The sequence below is a fragment of the Notolepis coatsorum genome (genome assembly GCF_963971535.1).
Source record: "Notolepis coatsorum genome assembly, chromosome: 9".
NCBI classification, from domain to species: domain Eukaryota; kingdom Metazoa; phylum Chordata; class Actinopteri; order Aulopiformes; family Paralepididae; genus Notolepis; species Notolepis coatsorum.
The window spans coordinates 35699120-35714714 of NC_140173.1; the positions used below are offsets into that span (position 1 = coordinate 35699120).

The window sequence follows — 15595 nt, forward strand, 5'->3', positions numbered from 1 at the left end:
CATTAGCACACTAACAATAAGACCATATGGACAATGTGGGAACATGTAATAGATTTAAACCATCTGCCGATGGTAAGGAGGCATCAGACTCTGTGACCAGGGTAAGATTAAGAGATTATTTGACTAAATCCCAATTGAACCATGTTGATTGAATTTTTTTTTTATCCACTTTTTCTCCCATTTTCTATTTTTTCTCCCATCCCAATTTCGTATCATCCAATTCAACCCTCCCCTGTCTCGAACGCTGTTTTTTGCCTCCCACAAGCCGGCTGCAATGTTTTCACCTGCACGGCGTGATCTTTCAGCGTCAGGGGTCTGCGCTTTGGAGGGGCGCCGCCCCCATCGCTTCCTGATTCTACTGCGCAGGCACACCAACCGACCTGTAGGAGTCGCTGTCCACAACGCCCGATCCCCACCCATCAGTTTCCCACCCCCTAATACTGCCAATGTGTATTAGTACGGACGACCAGCTAAACTGAAAGCAATGTGGAGCGCTGGGCTCGAACAGGCGAACCCAGCGTCTCCATTATTCGTGGTGAGCGCCTTGCCCACTGCACCACGTAGCCGCCCTTGAATGAAAATTTTATTAACAGATTGCAGAATGGGTACAATACAGTATAGCTCGATACACACAATTGTTAAGGGGATGCAGACCAGAGAAAGACTTTCGTCTTGTTTACATCAGGGTCCCCCATTTTCAATACATCTTAACATAATGATAGGTAGGTTTGCAACATTTCAGGAATACATTTACATTTAGTCAGCAGTAGGGTTGGGCACCGAGAACCCTTCTGGAACCGGAAGTATCATATTTGCATTTCGATTCTTAATTTCGATTAATTAATACCCTAGTTACAGTACAGCAACCAAATTAAACTATCAAGTCAACTGACAATGTGAATAGTATGAAAAAAAAGATTTGTAAAAAAAAAAAAAAAAATCTCCTGCAAAATAAGCTGTGACCTGTTTTGACCTGCACCTCAAAGAATCGGAATCAAGAATCGTTTAAAACAGGAATCTAAATGGAGAATCGGAACCGGAATCGTTTAAATCCAAACGATGCCCAACCCTAGTCAGCAGGAGGGGTTACACCTCTGGTGGCTAAGGGTAAGTGGTATTGTTTGACAAAGGTGGAAACTATTCAAAGGTGGAAACCTTCCATGGGAATTAACAGGAATTAATGATAATATATGGGAATAAAATATAAATCTAAGGGTTATTTGCACAGGATGAAGGTTGGAAAACAAAAATCGTTTTATAACAAACCGGTCTGCTCTGGCTATATAATTGATGGGAGAACCTTTTCCAATCATGTGGCAATCATACAGTCACGAAATACACTCCAAATACAACTCCAAAACGTTCCTGTAAACATGTTGTGATCTGTGTATTTACTAGGGTTGACCTTTGAAGCTTTTTTTGGCAATCGAAGCTTCGGGGCCAAGCTTCGATTTTAATTCGAAGCTTCGAATAATTTTTCTTTTTGTTTTCTTTTTTTTTATATATTTTTTTAATTTTTTTTTATCTTTTTTATCTTATGTTGTGGTACTTGTACAGCACTTTGGCAAACTGTGTTGTTTTTAAATGTGCTCTATAAATAAAGTGGATTGGATTAATGAATTAAGTAGCCCCTTTCGTGACTGTGACGCAGCCAACACGGCTGTGTGATTTAATTCAAGGTGGATCGCTGTTGTCGTTTGAACAACTTCAGATTTCATGGGAACTACCAATCCCCCAAATCAAGAATGTTTAAGATGAATGAAGTAAGATTTAGATTATTTGAATTGAAATATGGCCTGTGTAGACTAAACTATGCACAGAATTATGTCAGTCTACAAGGTCCGGATTCTACATGGTCCGGCAATGTAGACCTTGTAGACTCCACTACAGACCAATTATCAGTGAATGTTCATGCATTTTTAAGAAGGGCTACTTCCACAAAAAAACAAAGAACTCACCAAAACATCTCAGTAGCACCTTATCTAAATGTTCTATTTCATATATGGAGATTCATATTTATTTATGTATTGCATGCATTTCTACATTTTATTTCCTATTTTGTTTATTCATCCCAGTATCTTTCTTTATGTGTGGAATTCTACAAGGCATTTACATTTACATTTAGTCATTTAGCTGACGCTTTTATCCAAAGCGACTTACAAGTTCTGTACGACAGGTCATCAGGAAGGATACAACTCTATCAGCTGAGTAACAATATTCATCAAAGTGTTGCGTGTTTCAGTGTAGGTTAGTTTATTAGGACAAGTGCATGACAGTAAGGTTAGTCACGGTTAGATTTTTTTTTTTTTTTTTTTTTTTTTTTTTCAGATAATGGTTGAAGAAGTGCGTCTTTAGTCGACGGAAAAGGTTGGACGGGATTCGGCTGTCCTAACTGGGGTGGGTAGTTCATTCCACCATTGTGGGGCAAGGACTGAGAATAGGCGTGTAGGTGGTGTATATGTGATTATCGGCCGATAATCAGTATAAATATGCGATCGGTGATAATGCTTTATTTTCGCCGAGCGTCAAAACCGATCTCACTCGCTCGTCTCGCTGAGTTCTGTCTCAGACACCGGGAGCTGTGCGGCGTCTGCGCCTCCTTCCAGCCCCTCCTGCGCGCATGTAAACACGGGTCTAGTAGTCTTGTCTAGTGGGACGGGAGGACGGCGTCTCCCTTAGCTAACGTTAGCTACCATTACAAAATGACCCAGTCAAACGCATGCGGCTCTTTAGCCAATCAGCTGCGGCTCCCTGGCCCAAAAAAAAAAAAAAAAATTTTTTTTGGAGATCGATGTCATACTGTGACACTGAAATGAAAAAATATTTTATCAACTAAGATATTTAGTCAACAAAAGGCTTACCTGTATGCCTGATATGTGGTGTGAAATTTGCGAACAATGAAAATGTAACTTTTTATTTTATAGATTTTCCACAAATAAGGGAAGGACTCTAATAGAGCTGCATAGTTCAGGGTTTTATTTCAAAGTAGGTCTACAGATGCCAGTGTTTTTTCTCCTTTTCTGTGTGTTATTTCAAAGTAGGTCTACACATGGTATTCTTTTTTCAAAGTGGACTACTTTCTATTTTATAAATGTTCCACAAATAAGGGAAGGACTCAAATATACCTGAATAGTTCAGGGTTTTATTTCAAAGTCGGTCTACAGACACCAGTGTTTTGTCTCCTCTTCTGTGTTTTATTAAAAAATAGGTCTACACAGCCAGTATTTTTTCTCCTCTTCATAAGAGTTTGAGGTTTTCCTTTGGTAAACACAGGTAAAAACAGCAATTAAAAAGTAATTTTTTTTTCTTTTTGTTGCTTTATAATCCCATTAATGCAACAAACTGTGTGCTATAAGTATAAAGTATAATAAATCGCAAATTACTTTGGGTATGCAATTGTCAGGCGTTTTATGCTAAATGTGGGGTATGCTTGGGGATATATAAAACGTTATACACTGTGTTATCTTCATTTTAAGGGTAAATATGTTGTGCGGCTCCCTGAGCATTTTATTTTGTGGGACGGGGGAAAAGTGGCTCTTTTGATAGTAAAGGTTGCTGACCCCTGGTCTAACCGAACAGTATGTAGCCGGCCAGCTACCGATAGCTCCTGACATCAACAAACGCTCCAGCAAACTCTAGTAGAGACGTGTATGATAGCTCAGCTAGCTCATGTTAGCTAACGCCAGCTCACTGTTCAAAACGAAATGTCCCACTGAACTAAATAGTTCACAGAGGCGCTGTATCAGCGTTATATAGCCGGCCAGCAGTAGCCACAGATAGCTCCTGATATCAATGTTTTATAACACTCATTCGATGCGTATTCGAGCTGAGGGCATGTTGTTGAATATGATCAATAGGGTCCAGCTGCACCTCCGGAGAATCCTGGCCGTAGCTGCAGGCTACTGAGTATAGGGTCCAGCTGCAGCTCCAGAGAATCCTGGCCGTAGCTGGAGGCTACTAGAGTACACACAGACAGTGGAGCTTGTTGCGTGGTGGCGATGTCTCGCAGATAATACAAGTACAAGTCTAATTATATAATATATATATTTTATATAAAAAAAAAATTATATAAAATAATTTTTACATTTTTTTAATCAAACGATCGGTATCGAATCGGTATCGGCCGATATGGCTCACGACGATCGGTGATCGGTATCGGTGGCAAAAAACGTGATCGGGGCATCCCTAGATGATATCCTTCAAACGGGCAATAGTGATGATATAATTTGTGCAGTGCTGAGCTGGGTTACTTTCCTCCAGTGTATTTGTCCCCCGGCCCCACCCAATGGCCCCATGCACACACGCACGCACGCACGCATACACTCTTTTTTAACTTCAATTTTCGAAGTTTGTGCCATCGAACGAAGCTTCGAAGTATTTAAGACAGCCCTAGTATTTACCACGTGGAGAGAGAAAATAATAATTAGACATTTTCGTTTTCTAAGCAGATATATACGGTACTCTATATAACTATTTTATGCCGAACCACTGCTGCCTGGGCGCAGTGATTTCATCACCTCAAAAGCCCTGGTGTTTTAAAAAAAACTGGGCTTTTGAGGTGATGAAATCACTGTCCCCAGTAGGGATGGGAATTGATAAGATTTTATCGATAAGATTCCATTATCGATTCTGCTTATCGATCCAATTCTTTATCGGTTCCCTTATCGATCCCTGATACATTTATAATTTTTATAAATAAATTGGAAATGCAACAGAACTAAGCTGGTTAGAATAACAACATGCAACTTGACATTTCTGATTGTCATTTATTGTTGAGCCCCCATGTCAGAAAAATACAAAAACTGTAAAAAAATTGAATGTATTATACACTTAAATAAAAGAATGTATTTGAGATTCTCTTAAACAAATTTTTTTATTTATTTATTTTTTGAATTTTTTTATTCTTAAACTAATTTAATCTATTGAACTGTAGTTGCATTGAACAGGTCGTTATTCCTGACTCAGGAATAACCAGCGCGCGCGCGCGCACACACACACACACACACACACACACACACACACGCACACACTGCTCCCTCCCCGGAGTCCCCGCTCGCCCCCACCCTACCTGAGCCCAGTCAGCTGTTATCTCTCTGTTGCGTGATTGGTGTGTCTGTATCAGCTTGGTTAGCTAGCGTTAGCTCTGCGCCTAATCTTAGGTTACCCTGAATTAAATCAATGACTAGGTTCTAAAACATTGGAGTAGTTTTCACTGCGCATAGAAGCAGTCAAACAGCGGGAGCATTTCGGGAGCATATGACAAACAGAGGCAATTTCGAGCCCTTAAGGAATCAAATAGTCTGCTCTATGGCTGCATGCTAACGCTAACGTTATGCACAACTGTAGGAAACACCTGGCAGCGATAAGAGGAATCGATAGTCACGGAGGCATGCGATTCCAGGAATCTGACAATTAGGAACCGGCTCCCAACGGGAACCGGTTTTCGATTCCCATCCCTAGTCCCCAGGCAGCAGTGGTTCTGCAATTATTTTTTACAAGTATATATCTGCTTAGAAAACTAATGTCTAATTCTTTTTTTATTTAAAATTTCTCCATGTGGTAAATACATGGGTCACAACATATTTACAGGAACGTTTGAGTGTATTTCGTGACTGTTGGGAACTAGCCTACACTGGCACACCTACTTCCAGTGAATGACGCTAGGCTAACGGTGCAGCTGTTCCCCAAGCCTAATGCATGCACAGAGAAGAAAAGGGTATGTATCTGCTTGTCTAACTCTAGGGTAGATGGCAAATAAGCAAAAGAGTTGGCGTGTTCCTTTAATAGAACTGATACAGATGCCTGATAAAAGGTGGGAGGAATGCCTCGTTAAACACGTCAAGCAACACTGGAGACATTCATTCAGAAAAGGCCTTGAAGAATTCAGAAGGACACCTGTCGGTTCTTGGGGCTTTAGAGATTTGCATATTTTTCCTTGCTTGTGTTAGTCCTCAAGGGAGACAGGCTTGTCCAGGCTGGCCTTATAGCTCTCTTCTATTATTGGGATTTGCAATTCATCCAGAAATTCACTAATTAATGAGGGATCACCTTTGGACTCCGAGGTACTCTATATGGCCTCAAATCTAAAACACGTTTTAGATTAAATACCACTGCCATCTGCATACACTCATAACAAGTTCAAGTTTTGTTTTATTTGTCACATATAAGGAAAGGCACATGTACGTTACAGTGAAATGCTTGGTTCTGTATGAGCCTCCTGAGATTGTGCTTCATACAGTAAAATAGTAAAAGGAATAAAGGCCAAACACTACAAAATATACAACCTTATAAGTACAACTTGTACAAATTAAGGACAAATGCAACATGACATGAGCTAATTTATTGAAATTGGATAAATCTTCTAAATTCCCGAGCTTAGAATGTATTGAACGTTTCCTTTGCAAGTTGCAACCCTATCGATGGGTCAGTTCAGGTCACTGTTCTTACCAGCCCTGTTTGTTTGTTGTTCAAGGTGTCATGCCTTGAACTTCCAGCCGGCCAAATCCCACAAGAAGATCCTGAAGAAGATGAGCAAGTTCCTGTCTAAAGGAGAGTTGCCAACAGGACAGGATGAAGGTGAGCGACTAGGCTGCTAGGCATCTGTATTGCAGGATTTCTCTGTTATTAACACATTGTAAGGGACCAAGCAGCCGGAGAAGGAGGACACAGTGGTTTAGGAAAACATAAGGGTTTTATTTACCCATGAAAATAAAGCCAAACAATAAGGGTCTTATTTCCCCATACAAAATACATAATTTACAAACATAACATAAGTGGTCCAAATAATAAAAGGCAGGAGTAAAAACAGACCTGAACAGAACAGAAGACCATGACAACTAAGAACTCAAAACTATATATAGGCCCTGGCCAGATACATTAATCTAAGTGGGCTAATTGATAATTAATATTTTACTAAATAATATCTTACACTTCTAATTAATCTAATAAACAATAAACACACAACACACAACACAACTACCAAACTGCACAACTAATTATCTTAATTAATAAGGAAATACATATAAGGAAACTAAATTACAATACAATAAACCCCCCCGACATCTCCCGCGACATGGTTTGGTCCACCACCCCCATCCGGCCATTTAGGACCGATCAGTCGCAGCTGCTCTGTTTGCCCAGAGTGGGGATGGCTGGCTGCAGAGTTGGAGAAAACAAACAATGAACAACATGCATGCACTTAACCATGTAAGTCAAATAATAAAGAATGGATATGATATCAGTACGCAAGTCTGTGTCGTGTGTCATTATGTGAAATAGAAATTGTGTATGTGTATCATGAATGTAAACGTGTACAAACATTAACTAACTAAACAAACAATACGGTTAACATGTGCGGGTGCGGTGCACAGACGTATCCGTCACACACATTAATTGCCAATGACAATCGTTGGACGCCAACAACGAGTATACTCGTTATTATGATCGTTATTTATTTTATTCGCTATTCCCCCCCATTAATTTTCTTTGGTGGATAACGTTGGACACACGACCACGACCAGTATTTGGAATGGCGATCAGATAATTGGATTATTCTTTTTGCAGTACATAGACAAGACAAGGTAAGGACTATATATTATCAATCTTGCGTTGATCCGATAATTTTTTCCCGCGATCGCGGCATGTCTGTGGTGTGTGTGTGGGCCGTGTCCCGTTGGCTGCGAGCAAAGCACGGAGGGCCGGCTTCCCCCCCCCCCCCTTTCGTGCATGCATGATGAAACATAATCTAGCGTTGATTTCTGATTGATTCAATAATCAGGCGAGAAATGGCACGATTTATAATGAAATGCAGTAAAGCGCTGTTTGACGGAGTTTCCTGGGATTACACAGGATCACTCTAAAACTATACTCATATTCACCACGGTATAAAATGGAAATGTATGGATAAAAAAAGTATCTGTTTTTTGCATGTTGACCGGAAGAAACTCACTGACAATCGACGTTGTTATTAGATCCATAGCTATAATATTTAATATAGTTTTAGCACTACAAACACCGGCATCTACCCCCATTGCATTACAGCACTGGCACAAACAGCCATACGCCCACAGCGCCATCTGGTGCTCAATGTGTTAAGACCTGGAGCCACCAATGGTCACGCATGTCAGGAAATACAACGTCTCGATTCCCTGGCCCTGGAGAACAAGACTGGATATTCCTCCGTTGAGAAAAACAAGTTATATCAATAGTTTTCTTCAAGTGACTACAAACTAATGGCCAACCTCCTTTAGGACCAATATTCCTTTATTGATCCCCTTGGGGGAAATTTGGGCACCATAGCAGCATGGGGGGAGGGGAGGTACAGGTATGGTCAGGGTAATGGTAGAAAATGATAAATAGGGGGCGCCAGGGTGGCGCACCACGTACAGCGCTGCGGTGCAACGCGGCCGTCCAGGGTTCGACTCCCGGACCCGCCGACCTTTGCCGAATGTCTTCCCCCTCTATCTCCCATACTTCCTCTCTCTCTCTGCCGGACTGCCCGGAGAAAAACAATACAAATCTACCAAAACATAATTTAGAAAAAAAGAATTATAAATAGAAGGAGCAATAGAATTAAATCAGATTTTACAAATATGAGAAATGTAAAGAAAAAGTTTAAAAGAAAAGGAAAAGGTAAACAAAGTACATATGCTGTTGTCTGCTCTTCCAGGGGAGCCCATGGACTCTCTGTGTGAGGGGGGAGGACTACGGGAGCCTGCTAAGCTCTGCCAGTCTACAGTGGAGAGTCCTGTCGTCACTGATGTTCACACCGAAGAGGGAGAGACCAGACCAGCGGTCCCCAAACCAGGTGAGACCCCTTACCTTAACCCTAAGCCTTACCTTAACCCAGGGGTCGGCAACCCCCGGCTCTGGAGCCCTAACCTCACCTTAACCCTAACCTCACCCATACCTCATTGGAGACCCTAACCTACAAATGGAGATGGAAAAAACGATATGTTTGTGATAATTGATTTAGAAAGATATAGGTTTTTTTTCCCTTTACTTTGCGGCAATGGTAAATGGTGCCTTTATATAGTGCTTTTATCCAAAGTGCTTTACAATTTTTTCCTCACATTTTACCCATTCACTCACACATTCACACACCGATGGCAGATGCAACCATGCAAGGTGCCAACCTGCTCATCGGGAGCAGTTAGGGGTTAAGTGTCTTGCTCAAGGACACTTCGAGGATTGGGAATCGAACCGGGTATCTCCGGATTACCAGACGACTGCTCTACCTCCCCACTGTCGCCCCTATGGTCACAACATTTATATTGGAAAATATGAGCTAAATGGACTTGGAACAGCTTGGACCCAAAGATACACTGCAACAGGAAATAAACTCTGGTTTCTTTAAGTTTAGAATGTTTATATTGTCAAGTTGAAACTGTCTGGAGACATTGCTATTGTTCATTTTCCCAGCCCTGTTTGTATGACGTATGAACTTAACTGAAGTACCGCCGCTGGCCAGAAGGTGTCAGTACTCACCCACTATTAGACTGGATCTATGAATGGAGCTGGTGAATGACCTCTCAACAGGACCTATCCATCTCTCCTCCTTCCTGTGCGCTACAGGATATCCTCTCTGACACCTCACAGTAACACAGAGATAATGAATTCATAACAGTCCCAGCGAACGGATAATAAATACTTATTAAACACGAGAAGCCACTCTTCTAACGAGCGCTCATGTTTTAGCCTCTCCAGTGCTCTTCCTCTCTCACACCTATTGAGTTACAAGTTTCTTTATTAGTTGTCATACAGAAATACAGAATACTTTTGCATGAAATGCTTCTTTCTGTTTTGCTCCTGAGAGTGTGCTAGATAAAAATAACAAGATAGTGTAAAATAGTATAATATAAGTATAAAATAGAAAATCAAGTACGTAAACAAGTGTAAACCAAACAAAACATTTCTATATACAGTATATGTACAGTCTATACTTCTGTACAGTCTATACAGTCAGCTACTATACAGTGTAGAATGGTGAGGTATAGCTTAGCTTGTGGTGCCACCTTGTGGTGGTGAGGTGCAATGAGGTGTGTGGGATTGATGCCAAATATATAAATATATAATATAAAGTATAAATATAAAGTGTGTGTTAGTGTCTAAGTGGGTAAAGTGGATGCTACAGTGTGTTGTTTATTTAAAGTGAGTGTGTGCTTGTGGATGTGTGTGTTGTGGGTGTAATTGATGGTCTGTTATTGTTCATTGAGCATCCTGATGGCCTGGGGATAGAAGCTCCTTCTGAGTAGGGATGGGAATTGATAATATTTTATCGATACGATTCCATTATCGATTCTGCTTATCGATCCGATTCTTTATCGATTCCCTTAGCGATCCCTGATCAATTTATAATTTAAATAAATACATTGGAAATGCAACAGAACTAAGCTGGTTAGAATAACAACATGCAACTTGACATTTCTGATTGTCATTTATTGTTGAGCCCCCATGTCAGAAAAATACAAACTGTAAAAAAAAATTTAATTATACACTTAAATAAGATTCTCTTAACACTTTAATCGCCGATGACGTGTTTAGACATCATTCCTCGCCATGCTTATTCTGCCGAAGACGCCGTAACTCGTCTTTGTTGTCAATATTTCAAAAATCTGTGATCGAAATCATATTTCTCCTCCGGGGTCCTGAGATATACTGCTGATCTCCACTCAACTCTCTAGCGGTTCAAGAGCGCCATCTGGTGGCCGATCGGCAGATCGCCAACAGGAAGTGACTCGTCAAACAGGAAGTGCTCATCCATATATCATCCGGGCACTCGCGATCATTAGCAGGACTCTATCTCAACACACTGGATAATCAATCGCTCGCCCTAACTCAATAAACAACGTTATTTGGACGTATATAGTATTATACAACCTGGAAATGATTCATCAGGATCAACATCCCATAATCGAAAACTGACCCTGTTAGCTCAGAGCTCCTCTTTCAGTTCTTAACAAGCATTAAACAAAATGGCCCAGTCATCTATTCACCTTTGTTTAATACACACAGCGTTGTCTCTAATGTTATCTAGCTACTGATAGCTCCCGATATCATCAGTTTGGTGCTGGCTAACGTGAGCGTGAGCTAACGTTAGCTTCTAGCCACAATGCTATACTGTTATAATGGCATATTCCATTCACGTTAGCATGCAGCTAACAATGTAGCTAACAACGTCACCGATCTTTTTTGAGACTAAACTATCCGCTCTTGGTGGTCACTTGTGTTGATGTTAGTTTTGTTTCATCAACAAATGAGAGGCAGAACACACAGTGAATGTATCCGTTTTGTTTATTGCACTTTTATTACACTTTGCTGAAAAAGAAGTGCTGCATTGGGTAAATAGGCAAAGATGGCGGCGCCCACCTTGTTGACATTTTCTTTGCAGGAAGTGTATTGGCACATTCAAGTTCTGATTGGTTGAAAATTGCCTTCATGTTAGCCACCTACTGCCACCTACTGCTTTGGCAGTGTACTACATCACTGTGCTCAGGTGACAAAACGAAAGTGTGACCCGCCTCCCGCTACGTTGCGGCGAAACTCATCTGAAAATGAAATGAAAATGAAACTAAAGTCTAACCGCAGCCTTTGATTATTCTCTTAGCCTTACCCATACAGCGCTTGTTGTAAATGTCTTGGAGAGTGGGAACCCCCCATCCAATTGTGCGTTCGGCTGAACGGGCCACTCTCTGCAGGGCCGCCTCAGGGGGTGTGCGAGCAGTGCGGTCGCACAGGGCCTCGCGGGAAGGGGGGGCCTCGCACAAAAAAATAATAAATAAAAAATAAATAAAAAAAATATATTTTTTTTAATTTTTTTTTAATTTTTTTTGCGAGGCCCCCCTTCCCGCGAGGCCCTTTTTCATCACAGACCTAAAATCTAGTTTTGCTTATATGCTTATATATTTCACATTAGACACGTTTGTAGAATGTGTCTGACTTGTTCCTGGGTCTGCAGACATACTCACTATTGGAGCTCTGGGGCTCTGCAGCAGACATACTATTGGTTTCAACGAAGGGAGTGGTTACATGTGTACGCCAGCGTGAGTCAGCTGCGTTTGACTATTTCGCGCGTGCAGCTTTGGAGGTTATGCTTAGTTATGCCAGCCAAGACGAAGAGGTCGGTCATTATCAGTCGGTCGGTCACCAAGGAACGTTGACGAAAGGCCTCTCGCTGGCGGGACAAAAAGAAGCTATGGTGGAGCCTTGTCATGGTGCAGTCGGGATATAGCCATGATGATGTCGGCTAGTAGCTAGCTTAGCTAAAGGCTAACTAGCGTTAGCTAACCTAGAGACAGCGCATGCAGCCAAGATGAAGAGGATGGTCGTTTGGCAGATGAACTTCGTCAACTCCACGCGGTTGTCTCCATCCTCTTGGACGTTTGGTGAGTTTTTAACCTATTCTATTAACTCTATTCTATTCCCGCCGTGGATCTCTCTCTCTCTCTCTCTCTCTCTCTGGAGCCAAACTGGCCGACTAGCTGTTGTAGTACTAGTAGCTAACTGTGTGTGGCCTGGTGTCAGCACCTGTATTGCTTTTCTCACGTTGTACAGTTGTTCAGTGGTAGCCGCATAGCTTGCTTCTGCGTTAGCTAATGGTTAGCGATAGCCGGGTTGAGCTAACTGTTAGCCAGTTAGCTGTTTAGCTACGACGTTAGCTGCCGGCTGCGCTCGGCCTGGAACGTTAGCTTGATGCTATCAGTTAGCCTAGAGTTAGCTGTTAGCTTGTGCTACGACCATTGACATTAGCCGTGAGAATAGCAGGGGGTTCTGGCACTCTGACTACGACATCATCTTTGACAGAAGATGTAGTCGGGCCTGCACCATGACAAGGCTCCGGCCATAGCTTATTTTTGTCCCGCCAGCGAGAGGCCTTTCGTCAACGTGGAGACCTGTGTTGCGGCCTTTCGCCCTGCGTTCCTTGGTGCAGGTAAGATGAATGAAAATGTCATGACATTACCCCACTCTTCCTTCCTTCCCCTCCCGAATGTTTTGTTAATAACAATGTTTTTTTCCAGGCAAAACATATGTTACTTCACAACATTTGGAGATACGACATGTGCTGTGTGTGAATGAATTGTCTTGGTCGTTTGTGTAGCTTGGGTAGCGTTGGGCCGTTGGCCAAAGCTGTGTGTGGCCTGGTGTCAGTAGCCTACCTGGCTAGCCTATTTAGCTGATGTCGGCCATTGGCTCCTTGCTGCTTTGTTTTCTCTGGTATAGACCCTCTTCTCTTTGGATTTAAGTGTTGATCTTTGTCCTTTTGGATCTATGTATATTCATGTTGCCTTTGTGAAGTTATCTTTTCCTTCTGTTTTGTTCTTTCATTAAAAGTTGAATATCCTTTAGGGGGTCATCTTTGCTTATCTCTCTCATACATCTTCTTCTTCTTCTTTCGTGTAACGTCAGAGGTCCAACTCCGTATCTTGTAGCCATGCCCTTAACTCTGGTCCCACATCAAAGAGGCTGGCTTCCGAGGGTGGTTTGTATAGGGGGCAGATGGTCAGGATGTGGTCAACAGTCTGCTCAGGGTCTCCACACTCACATGCAGCGCTGTCTGCCAGGCCCCACTTTTTTAATGATGCTTTAAAGCGACCAACCCCAGATCTTAAACGGTTCAGCAGAACCCATTGCCGGCGTGGAAGATCGTCTCCTGTGGCGCCATCTCCTGGATCCCAGATGTGGTGGTGGATACGGGATGGCCCAGCACTCTCCCACTCTCTCTTCCAGGCTGCCGCCAGCCATCCATTTCTGGATAGGTCCTCAGTGGTGGAACGGAGCATATCTTGTGCCACCTTGTTGTAGGGGTGGCGGGACTTGAGTCTGCTCATAGGTGCTGTTGTTGTTGTGGTGTTGTGTAGGATGTGCCAGTCATGCTTCACTGCCTTCCTTGCTAGGGCGAGAGTGGCAGCCTCTCGTCGTAGGCCAGCTGGTGCGATTCCTGCAAGGACTGGCAGCAGGAAGACGGGTGTAGCCTTCAGGCATCCAGTGATGATCCGGAGGGCGTTGTTAGTAGCCGCATCAACTTTTTTAACGTGCAGGCTTCTGCTCCAGACTGGGGCACAGTACTCTGCTGCCGAGAAGACCAGGGCTTGGGTGGATATCCGAAGGGTCTTGGCAGTGGCTCCCCAGGTTGTACCTGCGAGGCGTCGGATCAGCGCAACCCTTGATGTTGTCTTTGCCCTGACATCTTCGAGGTGTTGTTTGAAGGACAGTGTCCGATCCAGACGCACGCCAAGGTATTTAGGGGCTTGTTGGGACTCCAGACGCTTGTGGTCAGCATATACCTCCAGTTCCCTCTTGGCATCTCTGTTGCAGAGATGGTATGCTGCTGAAACGGTCTTGCTGGTGCTGAGCTGTAGGCGCCACTTTTGTAGATAGGCTACTAGGATGTCCATGTCTTGGTTAAGACCGTCCTCCAGTGCCTTCCATGTGGGTCTTCTCAGCATGATGGCAAGATCGTCCGCATAGCCGTACTTTCTGGATGCTGTGACTGGGAGATCGTAGATGTAAATATTAAACAGCATCGGAGAAAGGACTGACCCCTGTGGGACACCGTTCCTCAGTCTTCTGAGCCTGCTGCGCTGGCCATCGCTGGTGTGTAGGACAAAACTGCGGTTAGACAACATCTCCATGATAAACTTCACCATGTGCCGATCAGGTACCATCCTCATCAGCTTCAGGTGGAGTCCACGGTGCCAGACAGTATCGTATGCGGCAGTCAGGTCCAGGTACACTACCCCCGCTTTCTCATTAGCCTGGAAGCTGTCCTCGATGTCTTGAGACAGTAGTGTTACCTGGTCCACTGTTGATCTACCACGTCGGAAACCGGCCTGTTCCTGTGGGAGCTGTGTGTCAATTACTGGCTCAATGCGGCTATGGATCATTCTTTCCAATATCTTAAATGGAACACAGAGCAGCGAGATGGGTCGATATGCCTTGGGGTCTTCCGCAGGTTTGTTTGGCTTTGGCAGGGCAATTACAGAAGCACGACGCCAGGAGAGACAAACACACATGCTCTCTCTCTCTCTCTCTCTCTCTCTCTCTCTTTCTAACACACACAGTCTGCCTATGGCGGCCTTTCTCGATGGCTAGGCTGTGCTCGCTGAGTCTGTACCTAGTCAAGGATCTTCAGTCACAGTGCTCAGGTATTCTGCCACTGTGTACTCTCTGTTTAGGGCCAAATAGCATTTCAATTTCTTTCCAATATGTCTCTCTCTCTCTCTCTCTCTCTCTCTCTCTCTCTCTCTCTCTCTCTCTCTCTCTCTGTACACTGTATATTGACTGTAGAACGGGAGCTCTCTCTCGCTCTCTCTCTTGCTATATGTTGACTGTATCATGCCCAGCCTCGGGCAGCGCTATTATTTAAGAATATGTTGACTGTATGAAAAAAAATCTCGCATTTAAATCTCGCACAGGGCCTCGTATTTCTCCCAGGCGGCCCTGACTCTCTGTAGTCTGCTACGGTCTTGTGCGGTGCTGTTCCCAAACCAGGAGGTGATATTGCCAGTCAGGATGCTCTCTATTGTGCATGAGTAGAAATTCTTGAGGATCTTCTGACTCACTTTGAACTTCCTTAGGCGCGCCTTCTTGATAACAC

The 15595-nt window shown here is 43.1% G+C and overlaps 1 protein-coding gene across 2 annotated transcripts in view; it reads left to right on the top strand.

Annotated features, from left to right (window-relative positions):
- Positions 1-15595, top strand: part of ate1 (arginyltransferase 1) — a 291958-nt gene that overhangs the window by 38698 nt on the left and 237665 nt on the right. For both annotated transcript variants that reach the window (XM_084321688.1, XM_084321689.1), the window contains exons 4-5: positions 6473-6576; positions 8669-8806. In XM_084321688.1, the coding sequence (XP_084177814.1) occupies positions 6473-6576; positions 8669-8806 (242 nt within the window). The remainder of the gene's footprint in view (positions 1-6472; positions 6577-8668; positions 8807-15595) is intronic.